This window comes from Oncorhynchus tshawytscha, unplaced genomic scaffold, assembly GCF_018296145.1.
Source record: "Oncorhynchus tshawytscha isolate Ot180627B unplaced genomic scaffold, Otsh_v2.0 Un_contig_1806_pilon_pilon, whole genome shotgun sequence".
Taxonomy (NCBI): domain Eukaryota; kingdom Metazoa; phylum Chordata; class Actinopteri; order Salmoniformes; family Salmonidae; genus Oncorhynchus; species Oncorhynchus tshawytscha.
The window spans coordinates 299,593-326,802 of record NW_024609750.1 but is presented as its reverse complement, the minus strand read 5'-3'; the positions used below and the strand labels follow the sequence as shown (position 1 = coordinate 326,802).

The following is a 27,210-nucleotide window of genomic DNA, read 5'->3' as shown; positions in this document are numbered from 1 at the left end:
GTACAGAATGTCAGCCAAAATAACACGCCATCTTTCCCCCACTGCCAGCCACTGGGCTCCCTCTCATCACCATCTTTCCCCCACTGCCAGCCACTGGGCTCCCTCTCATCACCATCTTTCCCCTGCTGCCAGCCACTGGGCTTCCTCTCATCACCATCTTTCCCCCGCTGCCAGCCACTGGGCTTCCTCTCATCACCATCTTTCCCCCACTGCCAGCCACTGGGCTCCCTCTCATCACCATCTTTCCCCACTGCCAGCCACTGGGCTTCCTCTCATCACCATCTTTCCCCCACTGCCAGCCACTGGGCTCCCTCTCATCACCATCTTTCCCCCACTGCCAGCCACTGGGCTCCCTCTCATGACCATCTTTCCCCATCTTTCCTGCCCAGCCACTGGGCTCCCTCTCATCACCATCTTTCCCCCACTGCCAGCCACTGGGCTCCACCATCTCATCACCATCTTTCCCCTTTCCCCCCACTGCCAGCCACTGGGCTCCCTCTCATCACCATCTTTCCCCCACTGCCAGCCAGCCACTGGGCTCCTCCTCTCATCACCATCTTTCCCCACTGCCAGCCACTGGGCTCCCTCTCATCACCATCTTTCCCCCGCTGCCAGCCACTGGGCTCCCTCTCATCACCATCTTTCCCCCACTGCCACTGGGCCAGCCACTGGGCTTCCTCTCTCATCACCATCTTTCCCCCACTGCCAGCCACTGGGCTCCCTCTCATCACCATCTTTCCCCCACTGCCAGCCACTGGGCTCCCCATCTCATGACCATACCATCTTTCCCCCACTGCCAGCCACTGGGCTCCCTAGTGAGCCACTGGGCTCCCTCTCAACCATCTTTCCCCAAGCCACAAAGCTTCACACTTTCTCATCACCATCTTTCTGGCCACTGGGCCACTATTCTCATCACCATCTTTCCCCCACTGCCAGCCACTGGGCTCCCTCATCAGACAGCCACTGGGCTCCACCAGGTGCCAGCCACTGGGCTCCCTCTCATCACCATCTTTCCCCACTGCCAGCCACTATGACCATGGGCTTCCTCTCAAGTTAATCACCATCTAATCAGCCATCTGGCCAGCTTCCTCTCATCACCATCTTTCCCCTGTGCCAGCCAGCATCCTCTCATCTCAAACTGGGCTTTCCCCATCTTTCCCCTGCTGCCAAGCAGTTGGGCTCCCTCTCATCAAACTCACATTTATCCTGTGACTCAGAGCCACTAGACAATTATAGCCACTGGGCTCCTCTCATCACCATCTTTCCCCCGCTGCCACTGGCAGTGAATGGAAACTGGGCTCCCTCTCAACAAAAGCTTCACATTTATAATATCTGGCTGACATCTGTGGTCCTTTTGGGGTCCACCAGGTGGAAGCAGAGGCTATTCATTTCCTCACTCCAGTCATATGACCTGAAGTTAATGACTGTAATCAGTAGGGTGAGGAGCATCCTAAAGAAGCAGTTGAAACTCACATTTATCCTGTGACTCAGAGATAGACAATTATAAGGACAGCTGGCAAGTGAGAACAAAAGCGACTCTTATTTGTGACACTGAGACCTTTTGGGGTTGAAAGTGAACACTTCAATAATGTTTAACTCTAGTTTATCAGAGGGGTCAAATTACATCGGTGTTCAACCTCTGTGTGTGTGTCCGTGTGTCTCAGACCTCTGTGTGTGTGTCCGTGTGTCTCAGACCTCTGTGTGTGTGTCCGTGTGTCTCAGACCTCTGTGTGTGTCTGTGTGTCTCAGACCTCTGTGTGTGTGTCCGTGTGTCTCAGACCTCTGTGTGTGTGTCCGTGTGTCTCAGACCTCTGTGTGTGTGTCCGTGTGTCTCAGACCTCTGTGTGTTTGTCCGTGTGTCTCAGACCTCTGTGTGTTTGTCCCTGTGTCTCAGACCTCTGTGTGTTTTGTCCGTGTGTCTCAGACCTCTGTGTGTTTTTGTAGTTTTTCAAGTGATTGCCTATCCAATATACAGTGTCTAAGGGGTCATATTGCACTTCCTAGGGCTTCCACTAGATGTCAACAGTCTTTAGAACCTTGTTTCAGGCTTCTACTGTGAAGGAGGGGGGAATGAGAGGGGATTGAGTCAGGTGTCTGGCAGAGAGCCACGGGCTTGTGACACGCGGTCATGAGAGAGTTAGCTGCGTTCCATTGCTTTTCTACAGACAAAGGAATTCTCCGGTTGGGACATTATTGAAGATTTATGTTAAAACATCCTAAAGATTGATTCTATACTTCGCTTGACATGTTTCTACGACCAGTAATATCACTTTTTTTAATTTTCGTCCGACCTTTCCGCTGGACTTGCACACGCGTTTGGATTTGTTTACCAAACACCCTAACAAAAGGAGGTATATGGACGTAAATGATAAACTTTATCGAACAAATCAAACATTTATGGTGGAACTGGGATTCCTGGGAGTGCATTCTGATGAAGATCATCAAAGATAAGTGAATATTTATAATGCTATTTCTGACTTGTGTTGACTCCACAACATGGCGGATATCTCTTTGGCTGTTTTGGTCTCTGAGCGCCATACTCAGATTATTGCATGGTATGCTTTTTCCGTAAAGTTTTTTTGAAATCTGACACAGCGGTTGCATTAAGGAGAAGTGGATCTAAAATTCCATGCATAATAGTTGTATCTATTATCAATGTTTATTATGAGTATTTCTGTAAATTGATGTGGCTCTAAGTGTATTTTATTATGAGTATTTCTGTAAATTCATGTGGCTCTCTGCAAAATCACTGCATGTTTTGGAACTACTGAACATAACACGTCAATGTAAAATGCAATTTTTGGATATAAATATGAACTTTAATTGAACTAAACATGCATGTATTGTGTAACATGAAGTCCTATGAGTGTCATCTGATGAAGATCATCAAAGGTTAGTGATGAATTTTATCTCTATTTGTGCTTTTTGTGACTCCTCTCTTTGGCTGGAAAAATGGCTGTGTTTTTCGGTGACTTGGTGGTGACCTAACATAATCGTTTGTGGAGCATTCGCTGTAAAGCATTTTTGAAATCAGACACTGTGACTGGATTAACGAGAATTGCATCTTTAAAATGGTGCCTAATACTTGTTTGTTTGAGAAATTAGATTCATGAGATTTCTGTTGTTCGAATTTGGAGCCCCGCTAGCAGAACCCCGTTCCCAGACAGGATAAACTGATAACTACAGATATGTAGAATGATTTGGCAACGGAACTGTGTGTGCCTGTCTGCATACGAGTGTGTGTGTGTGCGTGTCCTCACCTCTGCAGATCTGCACCAGTCCCACAGCTATGATGAGTCCCAGAGCCAGCAGCTTGGCCACTGTGAACACGTCCTGGATCCTGGTGGCCCAGCGTACGCTGGAACAGTTTACCCACGTCAGGAACACTGGGACAGAGAGACAGAGAGGTGACTAACCATGTACTCTAACCCAGGAACCCTGGGACAGAGAGACAGAGAGGTGACTAACCATGTACTGTAACCCAGGAACCCTGGGACAGAGAGACAGAGAGGTGAGTAACCATGTACTCTAACCCAGGACCACTGGGACAGAGAGAGACAGAGGTGACTAAACCAGGAACACTGGGACAGAGAGACAGAGAGATGACTAACCATTTACTCTAACCCAGGAACACTGGGACAGAGAGACAGAGAGGTGACTAAACCAGGAACACTGGGACAGAGAGACAGAGAGATGACTAACCATTTACTCTAACCCAGGAACACTGAGACAGAGAGACAGAGAGGTGACTAAACCAGGAACCCTGGGACAGAGAGACAGAGAGGTGACTAACCATGTACTCTAACCCAGGAACCCTGGGACAGAGAGACAGAGAGGTGACTAAACCAGGAACACTGGGACAGAGAGACAGAGAGGTGACTAAACCAGGAACACTGGGACAGAGAGAGACAGAGAGGTGACTAACCCAGGACCACTGGGACAGAGAGACACAGAGGTGACTAAACCAGGAACACTGGGACAGAGAGAGACAGAGAGGTGACTAAACCAGGAACACTGGGACAGAGAGACAGAGAGGTGACTAAACCAGGAACACTGGGACAGAGAGACAGAGAGGTGACTAAACCAGGAACACTGGGACAGAGAGACAGAGAGGTGACTAACCATTTACTCTAACCCAGGAACACTGGGACAGAGAGACAGAGAGGTGACTAACCATTTACTCTAACCCAGGAACACTGGGACAGAGACACAGAGAGGTGACTAACCATTTACTCTAACCCAGGAACACTGGGACAGAGAGACAGAGAGGTGACTAACCATTTACTCTAACCCAGGAACCCTGGGACAGAGAGACAGAGAGATGACTAACCATTTACTCTAACCCAGGAACCCTGGGACAGAGAGACAGAGAGGTGACTAATCCACTCAGGAACACTGGGACAGAGACACAGAAATGAGCCCAGGAACATTTCTTCCATGACTAACCATTTACTCTAACCCAGGAACACTGGGACAGAGAGACAGAGAGATGACTAACCATTTACTCTAACCCAGGAACACTGGGACAGAGAGACAGAGAGGTGACTAACCATTTACTCTAACCCAGGAACACTGGGACAGAGAGACAGAGAGGTGACTAACCATTTACTCTAACCCAGGAACACTGGGACAGTAAAAACTAAATCAGTTTTTAATATGAAGAAGGACTTGCTAAAACATACAGCATTGTGACTCTCTGTGATTTCTAGAAGGACTTTCACCAACTTATCCCCAAAAATGTCTCACCATCATTGAAATGCAACCCTGTTATTTTGTTGCTGTTAAGGTCAACCCTGTTATTCTGTCCCTCATTATTCAACCCTGTTATTCTGTCCCTCATGATTCAACCCTTTACGTCTGTCCCTCATGTTAAGGTCAACCCTGTTATTCTGTCCCTCATGTTAAGGTCAACCCTGTTATTCTGTCCCTCATGGTCAACCCTGTTATTCTGTCCCTCATGTTAAGGTCAACCCTGTTATTCTGTCCCTCATGGTCAACCCTGTTATTCTGTCCCTCATGTTAAGTCAACCCTGTTATTCTGTCCCTCATGGTCAACCCTGTTATTCTGTCCCTCATGTTAAGGTCAACCCTGTTATTCTGTCCCTCATGTTAAGGTCAACCCTGTTATTCTGTCCCTCATGGTCAACCCTGTTATTCTGTCCCTCATGGTCAACCCTGTTATTCTGTCCCTCATGGTCAACCCTGTTATTCTGTCCCTCATGTTAAGGTCAACCCTGTTATTCTGTCCCTCATGGTCAACCCTGTTATTCTGTCCCTCATGGTCAACCCTGTTATTCTGTCCCTCATGTTAAGGTCAACCCTGTTATTCTGTCCCTCATGGTCAACCCTGTTATTCTGTCCCTCATGGTCAACCCTGTTATTCTGTCCCTCATGTTAAGGTCAACCCTGTTAGGTGAACTGACCTCTCTATTCCTCCTATTTTCTTCAAAATAAACAATCGAACATCTAATAGTGAAATCCAGGTGTAAAAGCAGGTGAGCTGATGCAACCGTTCTGGGTCATGTTCTGATGTTTTGTTGTGAACGACTGAGCGGGTCGAACACAACACGTCAACCCCCCGTTACCCGTAGATAGACAGGCTAGGCATGTTCTACCAACAACACATAATGTATATAGACAGGCTAGGCATGTTCTACCAACAACAACACATAATGTGTGTCTCTCCCTTGTTGCACACATCAAGCTTCAATTCCACCTGTCTGAAGGGTATTTATGGCTGATTTAAGATAAAATCGTCAAGCCTGTTACAGTCAACCCTGACACAGTCAACCCTGACACAGTCAACCCTGTTTAGGGTCAACCCTGTTACGGTCAACCCTGGTACAGTCAACCCTGTTACAGTCAACCCTGTTACAGTCAACCCTGTTACAGTCAACCCTGTTACGGTCAACCCTGTTACAGTCAACCCTGTTACAGTCAACCCTGTTACAGTCAACCCTGTTACAGTCAACCCTGTTACGGTCAACCCTGGTACAGTCAACCCTGTTACAGTCAACCCTGTTACGGTCAACCCTGTTACGGTCAACCCTGGTACAGTCAACCCTGTTACAGTCAACCCTGTTACGGTCAACCCTGGTACAGTCAACCCTGTTACAGTCAACCCTGTTACGGTCAACCCTGTTACAGTCAACCCTGTTTACGGTCAACCCTGGTACAGTCTGGCTGTATGGCCTGGTACAGGCTGTATGGTCTGGTACAGGCTGTATGGTCTGGTACAGGCTGTATGGTCCTGGTACAGGCTGTATGGTCCTGGTACAGGCTGTATGATCCTGGTACAGGCTGTATGATCCTGGTACAGGCTGTATGATCCTGGTACAGGCTGTATGATCCTGGTACAGGCTGTATGGTCCTGGTACAGGCTGTATGATCCTGGTACAGGCTGTATGGTCTGGTACAGGCTGTATGGTCCTGGTACAGGCTGTATGATCCTGGTACAGGCTGTATGATCCTGGTACAGGCTGTATGGTCTGGTACAGGCTGTATGATCCTGGTACAGGCTGTATGGTCTGGTACAGGCTGTATGGTAAGGCTGTATGGTCTGGTACAGGCTGTATGATCCTGGTACAGGCTGTATGGTCTGGTACAGGCTGTATGATCCTGGTACAGGCTGTATGGCTGGTACAGGCTGTATGGTCTGGTACAGGCTGTATGATCCTGGTACAGGCTGTATGGTCTGGTACAGGCTGTATGATCCTGGTACAGGCTGTATGGTCTGGTACAGGCTGTATGGCCTGGTACAGGCTGTATGGTCTGGTACAGGCTGTCTGGTCTGGTACAGGCTGTATGATCCTGGTACAGGCTGTATGGTCTGGTACAGGCTGTATGATCCTGGTACAGGCTGTATGGGCTGTATGGTCTGGTACAGGCTGTATGATCCTGGTACAGGCTGTATGGTCTGGTACAGGCTGTATGATCCTGGTACAGGCTGTATGGTCTGGTACAGGCTGTATGATCCTGGTACAGGCTGTATGGTCTGGCTGTATACAGGCTGTATGGTCTGGTACAGGCTGTATGCTCCTGGTACATGCTGTATGGTCTGCTACAGGCTGTATGATCCTGGGACAGGCTGTATGGTCTGGTACAGGCTGTATGGTCTGGTACAGGCTGTATGATCCTGGTACAGGCTGTATGATCCTGGTACAGGCTGTATGGTCCTGGTACAGGCTGTATGGTCTGGTACAGGCTGTATGATCCTGGTACAGGCTGTATGGTCTGGTACAGGCTGTATGGTCTGGTACAGGCTGTATGGTCTGGTACAGGCTGTATGGTCTGGTACAGGCTGTATGGTCTGGTACAGGCTGTATGGTCTGGTACAGGCTGTATGATCCTGGTACAGGCTGTATGGTCTGGTACAGGCTGTATGGTAAGGCTGTATGGTACAGGCTGTATGGTCTGGTACAGGCTGTATGGTCTGGTACAGGCTGTATGGTCTGGTACAGGCTGTATGGTCTGGTACAGGCTGTATGGTCTGGTACAGGCTGTATGGGTACAGGCTGGCTGTATGGTCCTGGTACAGGCTGTATGGTCTGGTACAGGCTGTATGGTCTGGTACAGGCTGTATGATCCTGGTACAGGCTGTATGATCCTGGTACAGGCTGTATGGTCCTGGTACAGGCTGTATGGCTGTATGGTCTGGTACAGGCTGTATGATCCTGGTACAGGCTGTATGGTCTGGTACAGGCTGTATGGTCTGGTACAGGCTGTATGGTCTGGTACAGGCTGTATGGTCTGGTACAGGCTGTATGGTCCTGGTACAGGCTGTATGGTCTGGTACAGGCTGTATGGTCTGGTACAGGCTGTCTGGTCTGGTACAGGCTGTATGGTCTGGTACAGGCTGTATGATCCTGGTACAGGCTGTATGATCCTGGTACAGGCTGTATGATCCTGGTACAGGCTGTATGGTCCTGGTACAGGCTGTATGGTAGGCTGTATGGTCTGGTACAGGCTGTATGGTCTGGTACAGGCTGTATGGTCTGGTACAGGCTGTATGGTCTGGTACAGGCTGTATGGTCCTGGTACAGGCTGTATGGTCTGGTACAGGCTGTATGGTCTGGTCTGGTACAGGCTGTATGGTCTGGTACAGGCTGTATGATCCTGGTACAGGCTGTATGGTCAGGCTGGTCCTGGTACAGGCTGTATGGTCTGGTACAGGCTGTATGGTCTGGTACAGGCTGTATGGTCTGGTACAGGCTGTATGATCCTGGTACAGGCTGTATGGTAAGGCTGTATGGTCTGGTACAGGCTGTATGGTCTGGTACAGGCTGTATGGTCTGGTACAGGCTGTATGATCCTGGTACAGGCTGTATGATCTGGTACAGGCTGTATGATCTGTATGGTCTGGTACAGGCTGTATGGTCTGGTACAGGCTGTATGATCCTGGTACAGGCTGTATGGTCTGGTACAGGCTGTATGATCCTGGTACAGGCTGTATGGTCTGGTACAGGCTGTATGGTCTGGTACAGGCTGTATGGTCTGGTACAGGCTGTATGGTCTGGTACAGGCTGTATGGTGGATCCTGGTACAGGCTGTATGGTCTGGTACAGGCTGTATGGTCTGGTACAGGCTGTATGGTCTGGTACAGGCTGTATGGGTACAGGCTGTATGGTCTGGTACAGGCTGTATGGTCTGGTACAGGCTGTATGGTCTGGTACAGGCTGTATGGTCTGGTACAGGCTGTATGATCCTGGTACAGGCTGTATGGTCTGGTACAGGCTGTATGATCCTGGTACAGGCTGTATGGTCTGGTACAGGCTGTATGATCCTGGTACAGGCTGTATGGTAAGGCTGTATGGTAAGGCTGTATGGTCTGGTACAGGCTGTATGGTCTGTATGGTCTGCTACAGGCTGTATGATCCTGGTAGGCTGTATGGTCTGGTACAGGCTGTATGGTGGTACAGGCTGTATGGTCTGGTACAGGCTGTATGGTCTGGTACAGGCTGTATGGTCTGGTACAGGCTGTATGGTAAGGCTGTATGGTCTGGTACAGGCTGTATGGGTACAGGCTGTATGGTCTGGTACAGGCTGTATGGTCCTGGTACAGGCTGTATGGTCTGGTACAGGCTGTATGGTCTGGTACAGGCTGTATGGTCTGGTACAGGCTGTATGGTCTGGTATCCTGGTACAGGCTGTATGGTCTGGTACAGGCTGTATGGTCTGGTACAGGCTGTATGATCCTGGTACAGGCTGTATGGTCTGCTACAGGCTGTATGATCCTGGTACAGGCTGTATGATCCTGGTACAGGCTGTATGGTCTGCTACAGGCTGTATGGTCCTGGTACAGGCTGTATGATCCTGGTACAGAGGCCCGTCAAAATAAAAAGTGGGGTTCCACCGTACTGATGAAACATGAGCTCATCACAATAATTAAACAAAATGTCAAACTGTAAGGCCATTACACCACTCTATCATTACCACATGACAGACGCATGACAAATGAGAAAATAGTACAGGCTGTATCTTAAGGCTGTCTCTCTCTGTCTCTCTCTCTCTCTCCCCTCTCCTCTCTCTTCCCTCTCTCCTCTCTTCCCTCTCTCCTCTCTCTCTCTCTCTCTCTCTCTCTCTCTCTCTCTCCTCTCTTCTCTCTCCTCTCTTCTCTCTCTCCTCTCTTCTCTCTCTCTCTCTCTCTCTCTCTCTCTCTCTCTCTCTCTTCTCTCTCTCTCTCTCTTCTCTTCTCTCTCTCTCTCTCTCTCTCTCTCTTCTCTCTCTTCTCTCTCTCTCTCTCTTCTCTCTTCTCTCTCTCTCTCTCTCTCTCTCTCTGTCTCTCTCTCTCTCTCTCTTCTCTCTCCTCTCTTCTCTCTCCTCTCTTCTCTCTCTCCTCTCTCTCTCTCTCTCTCTCTCTCTCCTCTCTTCTCTCTCTCTCTTCTCTCTCCTCTCTCCTCTCTCTCCTCTCCTTTTTCTGTCGATCTGGAACGACACAAGTGGAATCACAAGTTCCATTGCAGGAAGTGAGTGAGTTTAGAGGGAGGGGCACGACTTGGCTAATCAGAACAGCATGGCTGGGCTGGCAGAGGGCCTGTCTGGTGTCTCGTATCCCTCCAGTCAGAGGGCTCTATTTCATCTGCTGCATGGTGGTGATACACCCGGTAATCACCAGTGGGAGACACACATTAAACTGAACTGAAACAGAGGAAACTTGGCCTAGTATTCAATCAGCTGTGTTTCTGTAGGTGTAGGCTGACCCACGTATTATTATCCACGCAGACCAACAGAGACGCTGGTCTCGGGTCAGTTTCCTTCTTCATTTTCCCCCACTAATGGGTTACGGTTGGAAGAATCTGATCCTAGATCTGTAGCTATCTATATCTGTATAGTGTAGTCCCGTTTCAATGTGTTTAGTAACAGCAGCAGCAAGCTGGGACACAGCAGGTTGTCTGTCCCCAGGGAGAGGGGGGCCCTGTCCCCAGGGAGAGGAGGGGGCCCTGTCCCCAGGGAGAGGAGGGGGCCCTGTCCCCAGGGAGAGGGGGGCCCTGTCCCCAGGGAGAGGAGGGGGCCCTGTCCCCAGGGAGAGGAGGGGGGCCCTGTCCCCAGGGAGAGGAGGGGGCCTGTCCCCAGGGAGAGGAGGGGGCCCTGTCCCCAGGGAGAGGTGGGGGCCCTGTCCCCAGGGAGAGGAGGGGGCCCTGTCCCCAGGGAGAGGAGGGTGCACAGGGGTTACGGGGGAGAGAGAGGGGGGGCACTGTCCCCAGGGAGAGGAGGGTGCACAGGGGTTACGGGGAGAGGAGGGGGCCCTGTCCCCAGGGAGAGGAGGGTGCACAGGGGTTACGGGGGAGAGGAGGGGGGGCCCTGTCCCCAGGGAGAGGAGGGTGCACAGGGGTTACGGGGGGCAGGAGAAGGCAGAAGAGGGTATGAGGGGGCAGGAGGAGGCAGGAGAGGGTATGAGGGGGCAGGAGGAGGCAGGAGAGGGTATGAGGGGACAGGAGAGGGGTAGAGGGGGCAGGAGAGGGGTAGAGTGGGGAAGGAGGAGGCAGGAGAGGGTATGAGGAGGCAAGAGAGGGTATGAGGAGGCAGGAGAGGGTATGAGGAGGCAGGAGAGGGGTAGAGGGGGCAGGAGGAGGCAGGAGAGGCTATGAGGAGGCAGGAGAGGGGTAGAGGGGGGTGCAGGAGGAGGCAGGAGGGGTATGAGGGTACAGGAGAAGGGGTAGAGGGGGGGCAGGAGGAGGCAGGAGAGGGTATGAGGGGACAGGAGAGGATTTAGAGGGGAGTAGTGGGGGCAGGAGAGGGGTAGAGGGGGGCAGGAGAGGGGTAGAGGGGGCAGGAGGAGGCAGGGAGGGTAGAGGGAGGCAGGAGAGGGGTAGAGGGAGGCAGGAGAGGGGTAGAGGGAGGCAGGAGAGGGGTAGAGGGGAGGCAGGAGAGGGGTAGAGGGGGGCAGGAGAGGGGGGGCAGGGGGGTAGAGGGGGCAGGAGAGGGGCAGGAGAGGGAGGCAGGAGAGGGGTAGAGGGGGGCAGGAGGGGGTAGATGGGGATGGGGCAGGAGGAGTGCAGCAGTGGGGGCAGGAGCGGGGTAGAGGAGGGTAGGGGGGGGCAGGAGAAGTTCCCCAAAGAGAGTCTGTCAGTCCTCCTAACCCCCCAAAATAAACTGCTTCCTCCCCAAAGAGAGTCTGTCAGTCCTCCTAACCCCCCAAAATAAACTGCTTCCGATGCAGACAAATAAAACCCAGGGGACAAGAAAGTGCACTATATAGGGACTAGGGAGCCATAGGGCTCTGGTCTAAAGTAGTGCACTATATAGGGAATAGGGTGCCATAGGGCTCTGGTCTAAAGTAGTGCACTATATAGGGAATAGGGCTCTGGTCTAAAGTAGTGCGCGATATAGGGAATAGGACTCTGGTCTAAAGTAGTGCACTATATAGGGAATAGGGTGCCATAGGGCTCTGGTCTAATGTAGTGCACTATGTAGGGAATAGGGTGCCATAGGGCTCTGGTCTAAAGTAGTGCACTATATAGGGAATAGGGCTCAGGTCTATAGTAGTACCACTATATAGGGAATAGGGCTCTGGTCTAAAGTAGTGCACTATATAGGGAATAGGGGACTCTGGTCTAAAGTAGTGCACTATATAGGGAATAGGGTGCCATAGGGCTCTGGTCTAAAGTAGTGCACTATATAGGGAATAGGGTGCCATAGGGCTCTGGTCTAAAGTAGTACCACTATATAGGGAATAGGGCTCTGGTCTAATAGGGCTCTGGTCTATAGTAGTACCACTATATAGGGAATAGGGCTCTGGTCTATAGTAGTACCACTATATAGGGAATAGGGCTCTGGTCTAAAGTAGTACCACTATATAGGGAATAGGGCTCTGGTCTATAGTAGTACCACTATATAGGGAATAGGGCTCTGGTCTATAGTAGTACCACTATATAGGGAATAGGGCTCTGGTCTATAGTAGTACCACTATATAGGGAATAGGGCTCTGGTCTATAGTAGTACCACTATATAGGGAATAGGGCTCTGGTCTATAGTAGTACCACTATATAGGGAATAGGGCTCTGGTCTATAGTAGTACCACTATATAGGGAATAGGGCTCTGGTCTATAGTAGTACCACTATATAGGGAATAGGGCTCTGGTCTATAGTAGTACCACTATATAGGGAATAGGGCTCTTGTCTATAGTAGTACCACTATATAGGGAATAAGGCTCTGGTCTATAGTAGTACCACTATATAGGGAATAGGGCTCTGGTCTACAGTAGTACCACTATATAGGGAATAGGGCTCTGGTCTAAAGTAGTACACTATATAGGGAATAGGGCCCTGGTCTATAGTAGTGCACTATATAGGGAATAGGGCCCTGGTCTATAGTAGTACCACTATATAGGGAATAGGGCTCTGGTCTGTAGTAGTACCACTATATAGGGAATAGGGCTCTGGTCTGTAGTAGTACCACTATATAGGGAATAGGGCTCTGGTCTATAGTAGTACCACTATATAGGGAATAGGGCTCTGGTCTGTAGTAGTACCACTATATAGGGAATAGGGCTCTGGTCTATAGTAGTACCACTATATAGGGAATAGGGCTCTGGTCTATAGTAGTACCACTATATAGGGAATAGGGCTCTGGTCTATAGTAGTACCACTATATAGGGAATAGGGCTCTGGTCTATAGTAGTACCACTATATAGGGAATAGGGCTCTGGTCTATAGTAGTACCACTATATAGGGAAAAGGGCTCTGGTCTAAGTAGTACCACTATATAGGGAATAGGGCTCTGGTCTAGAGTATTACCACTATATAGGGGATAGGGTTCCATTTGGGAAAACCCTGGCCTTTCAGAAAGCACCAGATTGTTGGCCCGTTGGCCCATTGGCCTGTTGGCCCGTTGGCCCGGTGTCACAGCGGTGTGGTCCCATTAACCTCGTGGCACCGGGAAAGGGCATCAGACCGGGTCAGTGTACTGAAGGTTTACATTCCCTGTGACTTTGTGACCCACGCCTGTGATGACCTGGCCGAGCCACGAAACCTATCCAGATATAGTATATTATCTCAGTGACACAGACGTCCTGAGGACTGTAGTTACTAAGACAGAGGCAGGGTAGTTAGAACCAGTGAGGACTGAGTAGTTGTAGCTGTAGACAGGGTAGTTACTAGCACAACTCTTCAGTCCTCACTGGTTCTAACTAACCTGCCTCTATGTCTTCTACTGTAAGTCTCCCTGGATCAGAGAGTCTGTTAAATGACTCCCTACTGTAAGTCTCTCTGGATCAGAGAGTCTGTTAAATGACTCTCTACTGTAAGTCTCTCTGGATCAGAGAGTCTGTTAAATGACTCTCTACTGTAAGTCTCTCTGGATCAGAGAGTCTGTTAAATGACTCTCTACTGTACGTCTCTCTGGATCAGAGAGTCTGTTAAATGACTCCCTACTGTAAGTCTCTCTGGATCAGAGAGTCTGTTAAATGACTCTCTGCTGTAAGTCTCTCTGGATCAGAGAGTCTGTTAAATGACTCTCTACTGTAAGTCTCTCTGGATAAGAGAGTCTGTTAAATGACTCTCTACTGTAAGTCTGATTAAATGACTCTCTACTGGATCAGAGAGTCTGTTAAATGACTCTACTGTAAATCTCTCTGGATCAGAGAGTCTGTTAAATGACTCCCTACTGTAAGTCTCTCTGGATCAGAGAGTCTGTTAAATGACTCTCTACTGTAAGTCTCCTGGATCAGAGAGTCTGTTAAATAAATGACTCTGGAACAGACTGTAAGTCTCTCTGGATCAGAGAGTCTCTCTCTACTGTATGTCTCTGGATCAGAGAGTCTGTTAAATGACTCTCTACTGTAAGTCTCTGGGATCAGAGAGTCTGTTAAATGACTCTCTACTGTAAGTCTCTGGATCAGAGAGTCTGTTAAATGACTCTCTACTGTAAGTCTCTCTGGATCAGACCCACTGTTCCTAGGCCAGTCTGTTAAATGACTCTACTGTAAGTCTCTCTGGATCAGAGAGTCTGTTAAATGACTCTCTACTGTAAGTCTCTCTGGATCAGAGAGTCTGTTAAATGACTCTCTACTGTACGTCTCTCTGGATCAGAGAGTCTGTTAAATGACTCCCTACTGTAAGTCTCTCTGGATCAGAGAGTCTGTTAAATGACTCTCTACTGTAAGTCTCTCTGGATAAGAGAGTCTGTTAAATGTGGAAATGATTGAGTGACTAGCAAATTACAACAAGTTATAAATATCTCTCTAAGGTAAGCAGTGACTAAGATGATAATTGGGCGGCAAGGTAGCCTAGTGGTTAGAGCGTTGGACTAGTAACTGAAAGGTTGCAAGTTCAAACCCCCGAGCTGACAAGGAACAAATCTGTCGTTCCTCCCCTGAACAGGCAGTTAACCCACTGTTCCTAGGCCGTCATTGAAAAGAATAATAAGAGGAACTGATGAAGCACCACCCAGTTTAGACACCACACCTTGGGTATTCTACTACCACAACATTGGGTATTCTACTACCACAACATTGGGTATTCTACTACCACACCTTGGGTATTCTACTACCACACCTTGGGTATTCTACTACCACAACTTGGGTATTCTACTACCACACCATGGGTATTCTACTACCACACCTTGGGTATTCTACTACCACACCTTGGGTATTCTACTACCACAACATTGGGTATTCTACTACCACACCTTGGGTATTCTACTACCACACCTTGGGTATTCTACTACCACACCTTGGGTATTCTACTACCACACCTTGGGTATTCTACTACCACACCTTGGGTATTCTACAACCACAACTTTCAAGAGGAAGTTTAATAAAGCCGGATTGACTTCCTTAATTATTTTACATTTGTAAAAACAGATTGTATGACTTTGTGGCTGTGCCAGCCAGTGAACACTCTGCAGAACTGCCTACAGAACAACATTCATGGCAAAACAAACGCTAACCTGCGTTGACACTAGCATGCTGTACACCCAATGGCCCCTGGTCTAAAGTAGTGCACTATATATAGGGAACAGGGTGCCATAGGGCTCTGGTCTGAAGTAGTGCACTATATACAGGGAATAGGGTGTCATAGGTCTCTGGTCTAAAGTAGTGCACTATATACAGGGAATAGGGTGTCATAGGGCTCTGGTCTAAAGTAGTGCACTATATATAGGGAACAGGGTGTCATAGGGCTCTGGTCTAAAGTAGTGCACTATATATAGGGAACAGGGTGCCATAGGGCTCTGGTCTAAAGTAGTGCACTATATAGGGTGCCATAGGGCTCTGGTCTAAAGTAGTGCACTATATAGGGAATAGGGTGTCATAGGGCTCTGGTCTAAAGTAGTGCACTATATAGGGAATAGGGCTCTGGTCTAAAGTAGTGTACTATATAGGGAATAGGGCTCTGGTCTAAAGTAGTGTACTATATAGGGAATAGGGTGTCATAGGGCTCTGTATATATAGGGTGTCATTTGGGATTCAGACTTTTCCTTCCTTCTCCACTGTAGGAGGAACTGTAAAGGAGGTATTGTAAAAGGAGGTACTGTGAAGGGGGAACTGTAAAGGAGGTACTGTAAAGGAGGTACTGTAAAGGAGGTACTGTAAAGGAGGTATTGTAAAGGAGGTACTGTGAAGGGGGAACTGTAAAGGAGGTACTGTAAAGGAGGTACTGTGAAGGGGGAACTGTAAAGGAGGTACTGTAAAGGAGGTACTGTAAAGGAGGTACTGTAAAGGAGGTACTGTGAAGGAGGTACTGTAAAGGAGGTACTGTGAAGGAGGTATTGTAAAGGAGGTACTGTAAAGGAGGTACTGTGAAAGAGGTACTGTGAAAGAGGTACTGTAAAGGAGGTATTGTAAAGGAGGTATTGTTAAGGAGGTATTGTTAAGGAGGTACTGTGAAAGAGGTACTGTGTGTCTAGAAGAGATATATCAGTTTTAAACCGTCGGAATGTGAAATAGCCAATAGTGTCTTGACCGTCCCCGCGCGCCCCTCCAGGGTTGGTTAGTAGGGTTGTCCCGCCCACTTTCTCCCGCCTGTCACCCAGTGACAGGGGTGTCATAGCAACTGTCACGGCAACCGTGGAAACAATACACAATGGCTTTGAGGACATGACCTTCTATTATCGGTGGAGTCAAACGCTGGTACCATTACGTAGTCTGACACACACTCACACACCGCCTGGTACACACACACACACTGACGGGTCAGGTCAGGTCCCAACACAGGGGCTCGTCCCCCTTCCACCCCCCCACATACACACACTGGTCCGTAGAAAGTCATTCAGTGAACACACACACACCATTACGTAGTCTGACACACACACACACACACACACACACACACACACACACACACACACACACACTGATCAGGTGATTGAGGGCCAGAAACACAGGGGCTCGTCTCCACCCCCCACACAACCCATTTATTGAAAGTTATCAAGGGCACACACACACACACACACACACGCCTGCCCTGGGACGCCCAAGCAAAAGGGGTCTGGTATGCTAACTAACTAACACACACACACATCGCCACCCGCCACGGAGAGTCCTGCGCTGACATCCAGGGAACACACACACACACACACACACATTGCCACCCGCCACGGAGAGTCCTGCGCTGACATCCAGGGAACACACACACAAACACACGATTGCACCACGGCTGGCAGGTTAATGAAAGTCAAAGGCTTCACATTCTGTCTCCAGAAATAGTGCTGCATGGCCAGCACACCGTCAATGTGCCAATGTGCCAAGGCCGTGGGTTATGGTGAACCGTACACACACATAAACACACTACACACACACACACACACACACACACACACACACACTACACACACACACATTCCTCCAACCCTGCTCCATCCGGTTTAGACAAGTTCAAACCAGCAGCTGACACAGAAAGACAGACAGACAGGTATGGTTTTCTCTACTGATACGGACCTCAGTCCTCATTAGATATGATGACACTACACCCTGACTACCGATACGCACCTCAGTCCTCATTAGATATGATGACACTACACCCTGACTACCGATACGGACCTCAGTCCTCATTAGATATGATGACACTACTCCCTGACTACCGATACGGACCTCAGTCCTCATTAGATATGATGACACTACACCCTGACTACCGATACGGACCTCAGTCCTCATTAGATATGATGACACTACACCCTGACTACCGATACGGACCTCAGTCCTCATTAGATATGATGACACTACACCCTGACTACCGATACGGACCTCAGTCCTCATTAGATATGATGACACTACACCCTGACTACCGATACGGACCTCAGTCCTCATTAGATATGATGACACTACACCCTGACTACCGATACGGACCTCAGTCCTCATTAGATATGATGACACTAGTCCCCTGACTACCGATACGGACCTCAGTCCTCATTAGATATGATGACACTACAGCCCTGACACTACCCCTGACTACCGATACGGACCTCAGTCCTCATTAGATATGATGACACTACACCCTGACTACCGATACGGACCTCAGTCCTCATTAGATATGATGACACTCCTCATTAGACACTACCCCTGACTACCGATACGGACCTCAGTCCTCATTAGATATGATGACACTACACCCTGACTACCGATACGGACCTCAGTCCTCATTAGATATGATGACACTACAGCCTGACTACCGATACGGACCTCAGTCCTCATTAGATATGATGACACTACACCCTGACTACCGATACGGACCTCAGTCCTCATTAGATATGATGACACTACACTCTGACTACACTAGTAATTGTTTTACTATACAACTAACTAGTCATTATTGTACTATACTACTACTAAATAGTCATTATTGTACTAAACTACTACTAATAAATAGTCATTATTGTACTATACTACAACTACTAAATATTCATTATTGTACTATACTACTACTACTAAATAGTCATTATTGTACTATACTACTACTACTAAATAGTCATTATTGTACTATACTACAACTAAATAATCATTATGGTACTATACTACTACTACTACTAAATAGTCATTAATGTACTATAGTACTACTACTAAATAGTCATTATTGTACTATACTACTACTACTAAATAGTCATTATTGTACTATAGTACTACTACTAAATAGTCATTATTGTAGTATACCACAACTTAATAGTCATTATTGGACCATACTACTAAATAGTCATTATCTTACTATACTACTACTAAATAGTCATTATTGTACTATACTACTACTAAATAGTCATTATTGTACTATACTACTAAATAGTTATTATTGTACTATACTACTACTAAATAGTCATTATTGTACTATACTACTTCTAAATAGTCATTATTGTACTAAACTACTACTAATAAATAGTCATTATTGTACTATACTACAACTACTATTACTAAATAGTCATTATTGTACTATACTACAACTACTAAATATTCATTATTGTACTATACTACTACTACTAAATAGTCATTATTGTACTATACTACTACTACTAAATAGTCATTATTGTACTATACTACTACTAAATAGTCAGTATTGTACTATACTACTACTACTACTAAATAGTCATTAATGTACTATAGTACTACTACTAAATAGTCATTATTGTACTATACTACTACTACTAAATAGTCATTATTGTACTATAGTACTACTACTAAATAGTCATTATTGTAGTATACCACAACTTAATAGTCATTATTGGACCATACTACTACTAAATAGTCATTATTGTACTATACTACTAAATAGTTATTATTGTACTATACTACTACTAAATAGTCATTATTGTACTATACTACTACTAAATAGTCATTATTGTACTATACTACTACTAAATAGTCATTATTGTAGTATAGTACTACTACTACTACTAAATAGTGATTATTGTACTATACTACTACTACTAAATAGTCATTATTGTACTATAGTACTACTACTAAATAGTCATTATTGTAGTATACCACAACTAAATAGTGTTTATTATACTGGACTTACATATGCAGATGGTGGAGAGAAGCCTGGTGGCCAAGTATGGAGGGACACAGTTCTGGAAGGCTGGCTGCAGGACATAGTTGGAGAAGGTGAGAGCTATGACAGCCAGGGTGGTGGGGTACATGATGAGAACCGCGCTCCATAGGAGCAGGAACCTATAGGAAGACAGCACATATACTGTTAAAACTATATATATTTATACTTGTATGTAGACAGTCAGGGTGACGTGGATAAACTGTAGACTTGTACATTGTTTATATTGTATGGCAGCTGTGGAAAGTGCTGGGCAAACTCAATGACTTATTTGACCTTTTCATGAACTCCGAGAGTCTCCTGCCTCGGAGACCTGAGTGACATCTTTGATGGACTCTCACTTGTAACGAGTATCATGGGGACGACCAGTACGATTTATATCTAATCCACTTTACACATTAAAACACAGCCCTCTTTTACATCTGGTCAACGTGTAGAGGAGGAACGAAGGAAGGACCAGGATCTGTGGCCGTATTCATACGGTCTCTCTCCCCCCTGAGTACTGATCTAAGACCAGTTATTTAGATCAGACGGTCTCTATTGCCCCCTGAGTACTGATCTAAGACCAGTTATTTAGATCAGACTGTCTCTCTCCCCCCTGAGTACTGATCTAAGACCAGTTATTTAGATCAGACGGTCTCTCTCCCCCTGAGTACTGATCTAAGACCAGTTATTTAGATCAGACGGTCTCTCTCCCCCCTGAGTACTGATCTAAGACCAGTTATTTAGATCAGACGGTCTCTCTCCCCCCTGAGTACTGATCTAAGACCAGTTATTTAGATCAGACGGTCTCTCTCCCCCCGAGTACTGATCTAAGACCATTTAGATCAGACGGTCCTGTGATATCCGGTCCTGTTGGAGCCTGTGATATCTGATCCTGTTGGAGCCTGTGATATCTGATCCTGTTGGAGCCTGTGATCTCTGGTCCTGTTGGAGCCTGTGATATGTGGTCCTGTTGGAGCCTGTGATATCTGGTCCTGTTAGAGCCTGTGATACCTAGTCCTGTTGGAGCCTGTGATATCTGGTCCTGTTGGAGCCTGTGATATCTGATCCTGTTGGAGCCTGTGATCTCTGGTCCTGTTAGAGCCTGTGATACCTAGTCCTGTTGGAGCCTGTGATATGTGGTCCTGTTGGAGCCTGTGATGTCTGGTCCTGTTGGAGCCTGTGATCTCTGGTCCTGTTGGAGCCTGTGATATCTGATCCTGTTGGAGCCTGTGATCTGGTCTGGTCCTGTTAGAGCCTGTGATACCTAGTCCTGTTGGAGCCTGTGATATCTGGTGCTGTTGGAGCCTGTGATATCTGGTCCTGTTGGAGCCTGTGATGTCTGGTCCTGTTAGAGCCTGTGATATCTGGTCCTGTTGGAGCCTGTGATATGTGGTCCTGTTGGAGCCTGTGATGTCTGGTCCTGTTGGAGCCTGTGATGTCTGGTCCTGTTGGAGCCTGTGATATCTGATCCTGTTGGAGCCTGTGATGTCTGGTCCTGTTGGAGCCTGTGATCTCTGGTCCTGTTGGAGCCTGTGATGTCTGGTCCTGTTGGAGCCTGTGATGTCTGGTCCTGTTGGAGCCTGTGATATCTGATCCTGTTGGAGCCTGTGATGTCTGGTCCTGTTGGAGCCTGTGATATCTGGTCCTGTTGGAGCCTGTGATATCTGGTCCTGTTGGAGCCTGTGATCTCTGGTCCTGTTGGAGCCTGTGATCTCTGGTCCTGTTGGAGCCTGTGATGTCTGGTCCTGTTGGAGCCTGTGATATCTGGTCCTGTTGTAGCCTGTGATACCTAGTCATTTTGTAGACAGTGCATTCGGAAAATGTTCAGACCCCTTGACTTTTTCCATATTTTGTTACATTACAGCCTCATTATAAAATGGATTTACACACAATACCTCATCATAACAAAGCAAAAACAGGTTTTTAGAAATTTGAGCAAATTCATTAAAAAAATTCAAAAACCGAAATATCACATTTACATAAGTATTCAGACCCTTTACTCAGTACTTTGCACCTTTGGCAACGATTACAGCCTCCAGTCTTCTTGGGTATGATGCTACAAGCTTGGCACACCTGTATTTGGGGAGTTTCTCCAATTCCTCTCTGCAGATCCTCTCACTAGTCCATGTTGTGGTCAGATTAATCACACTAGTCCATGTTGTTGTCAGATTAATCATACTAGTCCATGTTGTGGTCAGATTAATCATACTAGTCCATGTTGTTGTCAGATTAATCCTGCCAGTCCTCTCACTAGTCCATGTTGTTGTCAGATTAATCCTGCCAGTCCTCTCACTAGTCCATGTTGTGGTCAGATTAATCATACTAGTCCATGTTGTTGTCAGATTAATCATACTAGTCCATGTTGTGGTCAGATTAATCCTGCCAGTCCTCTCACTAGTCCATGTTGTGGTCAGATTAATCCTGCCAGTCCTCTCACTAGTCCATGTTGTGGTCAGATTAATCCTGCCAGTCCTCTCACTAGTCCATGTTGTGGTCAGATTAATCCTGCCAGTCCTCTCACTAGTCCATGTTGTGGTCAGATTAATCCTGCCAGTCCTCTCACTAGTCCATGTTGTGGTCAGATTAATCATACTAGTCCATGTTGTGGTCAGATTAATCCTACTAGTCCATGTTGTGGTCAGATTAATCCTGCCAGTCCTCTCACTAGTCCATGTTGTCCAGTCCTCTCACTAGTCCATGTTGTGGTCAGATTAATCCTGCCAGTCCTCTCACTAGTCCATGTTGTGGTCAGATTAATCATACTAGTCCATGTTGTGGTCAGATTAATCCTGCCAGTCCTCTCACTAGTCCATGTTGTGGTCAGATTAATCCTACTAGTCCATGTTGTGGTCAGATTAATCATACTAGTCCATGTTGTGGTCAGATGAAACAATAGTCTCTGGATGTGTTTTAATTAATGTCAATTTACCAACATTTCTGAAAATCACGTTTTGGAATGAAATTCTTCCCTTCTACTAATTTTTATTTTTAAATTTTATCACCTTTTTCTCACCAATTTCATGGTATCCAATTGTTAGTAGCTACTATCTTGTCTCATCGCTACAACTCCCGTACGGGCTCGGGAGAGACGAAGGTTGAAGGTCATGCATCCTCCGATACACAACCATGCCAAGCAGCACTGCTTCTTAACACAGCGCCATCCAACCCGGAGCTGCTGGTGCGCGATGAGACAATCCCTACCGGCCAACCCCTCCCTAACCCGGACGACGCTTGGCCAATTGTGCGTCGCCCCACGGACCTCCCGGTCGCGGCCAGTTACGACAGAGCCTGGGCGCGAACCCAGAGTCTCTGCTGGCACAGCTGGCGCTGCAGTACAGCGCCCTTAACCACTGCGCCACCCGGGAGGCCCTTCTACTCTGAGACGGGCCCTGGACATTTCTGAAAAAACCTGGGAATTCTGGGAAAGTTTCTGGGTTGTTCCCTAATCAGGATTGTGGACATAAAATAGACACGTACCCCACCAGTCCTCCGAATATCTCCGTGACGTAGGAGTAGTCTCCCCCTGACTTGGGAATGGTGACGCCCAGCTCAGCGTAACACATGGACCCCAGGGCGCAGATACCCCCTCCGCACACCCATACGATGAGGGAAAGACCCACCGAACCAGCATGCTCCAAAACACCCTTAGGAGAGATGAATATCCCCGAACCAATGATGTTACCTAGAGAACAAGAGAGACAGACAGATACATTAGTATCAAGTGTAGTAGTTTCCTGTGGTCTTCAACAACCTCCCAGTCCTGTCCCCTTGTTGTGAGGGAGGAGAAATACATTCATATCAACTCTAATAGCTGGTCTTCAACAACCTCCCAGTCCTGTCCCCTTGTTGTGAGGGAGGAGAAATACATTCATATCAACTCTAATAGCTGGTCTTCAACAACCTCCCAGTCCTGTCCCCTTGTTGTGAGGGAGGAGAAATACATTCATATCAACTCTAATAGCTGGTCTTCAACAACCTCCCAGTCCTGTCCCCTTGTTGTGAGGGAGGAGAAATACATTCATATCAACTCTAATAGTTGGTCTTCAAATCAACCTCCCAGTCCTGTCCCCTTGTTGTGAGGGAGGAGAAATACATTCATATCAACTCTAGATGTTAACCTGTCCTGTCCCCTTGTTGTGAGTGAGGAAATACATTGTGCATAGTCCAACTGTTGGTCTTCAACAACCTCCCAGTCCTGTCCCCTTGTTGTGAGGAGGAGAAAGAATATGTACATACTATATGAATGAGTGATGGTCAGACAACATATGCCAGTCCTGTCCCCTTGTTGTGAGTAGATGATATCATATCAGTATATAGTGGTCTTCATGTAACCTCCCAGTCCTAGTCCCCTTGTTGTGAGTGAAATACATTCATATCAACTCTAATAGCTGGTCTGATCAACAACCTCCAGTCAACTGTCCATTGTTGTGAGGGAGGGAAATACATTATATATCATTGTTCTAAAGTGGCTAGTGATGGTCTTTTCAACAACCTCCCAGTCCTGTCCATTGTTGTGAGAGAGGAGAAATACATTCAGTCAACTCTTTAATAGCTGGTCTGTTTTCAGACAACCTCCCAGTCCTGTCCTGACCTCCATTGTTGTGGAGAGGAGAAATACATTCTCGGGTGGTTGATGTCAACTTAATAGCTGGTCCTCCCAGTCCTGTCCATCCATGTTGTGTCCTGGAGGGCAGGTAGTCCCCCTCTAATAGTGGTCAGACCTTCACTACCTCTGGAGTCCTGCCCCTTGTTGTGAGGGAGGTTCAGTCAACTCTAACCAGGCGGTCTTCAACCCTCCCAGTCCTGTCCCCTTGTTGTGAGGGAGGGGAAATACATTCATATCAACTGTTGCCTGGTCTTCAACAACCTCCCAGTCCTGTCCTGTCCATGTTGTGAGGGGGGAAAGTACTGTGATGTGTCAGGACTAATAGTTGGTCCTTCACTACTCCCAGTCCTGTCCCCTTGTTGTGAGGGAGGAGAAATACATTCATATCAACTGTTAGCTGGTCTTCAACAATCCTCCCAGTCCTGTCCTTAGTTTTGTTGTGACAGAAATAATTCATGTGGAATAGTTGGTCTTCAACAACCTCCCAGTCCTGTCCCCTTGTTGTGAGGAGGAGAAATACATTCATATCAACTCTAATAGCTGGTCTTCAACAACCTCCCAGTCCTGTCCCCTTGTTGTGAGAGAGGAGAAATACATTCATATCAACTCTAGACTAGCAGGTGTTCAACAAGCCTCCCAGTCCTGTCCCCAGGTTGTTGTGAGCCTGGAGAAATACATTCATATCAACTGTAATAGCCTGGTCTTCAACAACTCCCAGTCCTGTCCCCTCTGTTGTGAGCCTCTACTACATGTCATATCAACTCTAAAGTTGGTGTCAGATGGAACCTCCCAGTCCTAACCCCTTGTTGTGAGGTAGGAGATTACATATAACATGTCTGTATGTCTTAACAGGTGTCTGTAGTCCTGTCCAGGTGTTGTGAGGGAGGTGTCTGTATCAGCCTCTAACAGGTGTCTTCAACAGCCTCCCAGTCCTGTCCCCAGGTGTCTGTGATGGAGAAATACCTTCACTAACAGGTGTCTGTATGGAGCCTTCTACAACAGTCCTGTGTTGTGAGAGAGCCTCTACTATCAACTCTAATAGTGGTCTTCAACAACCTCCCAGTCCTGTCCCCTTGTTGTGAGGAGGAGAAATACATTCATATCAACTCTAATAGCTGGTCTTCAACAACCTCCCAGTCCTGTCCTGTATGGAGCTTGTTGTGACAGGAAATACATTCTATCAACTCTACTATAGCTGTCTGTTCAACAACCTCCAGGTGTCCTGTCCTCTACTAACAGGTGTCTGTGGGAGGAGAAACTAACATGTCATATCAAGAGCTCTAACAGTGGTCTTCAACAACCTCCCAGTCCTGTCCATTGTTGTGAGGGAGGGAAGCCTCTACTACATGTCATGTATCAAGCCTCTACTAGCAGGTGTCTTCAACAACCTCCCAGTCCTGTCCTAACCTTGTTGTGAGGGAGGGGAAATAATTCATATCAACTGTAATAGTTGGTCTTCAACAGGTGTCCCAGTCCTGTCCCCTCTGTTGTGTGTCTGTAGGAGAAATACATTCATATCAACCTCTAATAGCTGGTCTTCAACAACCTCCCAGTCCTGTCCCCTTGTTGTGAGGGAGGAGAAATACATGTCATATCAAGCCTCTAAACAGCTGTCTGTCAACAACCTGTCTAACAGTCCTGTCCCCTGTTGTGAGAGCCTCTAGAAACAGGTTCTGTATCAAGCCTCTACTAGCTGGTGTCTTCAACAACCTCCCAGTCCTGTCCCCTTGTTGTGAGGAGCCTTAAATACATTCTGTATGGACTCTAATAGCAGGTCTGTCAACAACCTCCCAGTCCTGTCCACTTGTTGTGAGGGAGGTGTCTGTCATATCCTCTCTAACAGGTGTCTGTCAACAAGCCTCCCAGGTGTCTGTTGTGAGCCTTGAGAAATACATGTCTGTATCAACTCTACTAACAGTTGTCTGTCATGGACCTCCCAGTCCTGTCCCCTGTTGTGAGGGAGGAGAACAGGTACATTCATATCAACTACTAATAGTTGTCTTCAATGGACCTCCCAGTCCTGTCCCCTTGTCTGTATGGAGCCTCTATACATTCTGCCATCAACTCTAATAGCAGGTGTCTGTCAACAACCTCCCAGTCCTGTCCCCTTGTTGTGAGGGAGGAGAAATACATTCTGTATCAACTCTAATAGTTGGTCTTCAACAACCTCCCAGTCCTGTCCCCTTGTCTGTGAGGGCCTCTACTACATTCATATCAACTCTACTAGCTGGTCTGTCAACAACCTCCCAGTCCTGTCCCCTTGTTGTGAGACAGGTGTCATGTCATGGATCAACTCTAATAGGTGGTCTTCAACAAGCCTCCCAGTCCTGTCCCCTGTTGTGGGGAGCCATTCATATCAACTCTAACAGCTGGTCTTCAACAACCTCCCAGTCCTGTGTATGGAGCCTTGCTACTAACAGGTGTCTGTATGGAGCTTGTTGTGAGGGAGGAGCCTCTAATACATTCATATCAACTCTAATAGTTGGTCTTCAACAACCTCCCAGTCCTGTCCCCTTGTTGTGAGAGAGGAGAAATACATTCATATCAACTCTAACAGGTGGTCTTCAACAACCTCCCAGTCCTGTCCCCTTGTTGTGAGGGAGGAGAAATACATTCATATCAACTCTAATAGTTGGTCTTCAACAACCTCCCAGTCCTGTCCCCTTGTTGTGAGGGAGGAGAAATACATTCATATCAACTCTCTGTTGGTCTTCAACAACAGTCCTGTCCCCTTGTTGTGAGGGAGGAGAAATACATTCATATCAACTCTAATAGTTGGTCTTCAACAACCTCCCAGTCCTGTCCCCTTGTTGTGAGGGAGGAGAAATACATTCATATCAACTCTAATGTCTGTAGCTGGTCTTCAACAACCTCCCAGTCCTGTCCCCTTGTTGTGAGGGAGGAGAAATACATTCATATCAACTCTAATGTATGGTCTTCAACAACCTCCCAGTCCTGTCTGTTGTGAGGGAGGAGAAGCCTTACATTCATATCAACTCTAATAGGGTCTTCAACAACCTCCCAGTCCTGTCCCCTTGTTGTGAGGGAGGAGAAATACATTCATATCAACTCTAGACTAACAGGTGTCTGTATGGAGCCTTGCTACTAACAGGTGTCTGTATGGAGCCTCTACTAACAGGTGTCTGTAT

At 47.4% G+C, this 27,210-nt stretch overlaps 1 protein-coding gene across 1 annotated transcript in view; it reads right to left on the bottom strand.

Annotated features, from left to right (window-relative positions):
- Positions 1-27,210, bottom strand: part of LOC121845718 (asc-type amino acid transporter 1-like) — a 61,826-nt gene that overhangs the window by 19,546 nt on the left and 15,070 nt on the right. Inside the window, 3 exon segments of the mRNA XM_042317558.1 lie at positions 3,261-3,386; positions 19,441-19,592; positions 22,933-23,137. Coding sequence (XP_042173492.1) covers positions 3,261-3,386; positions 19,441-19,592; positions 22,933-23,137 — 483 coding nt within the window.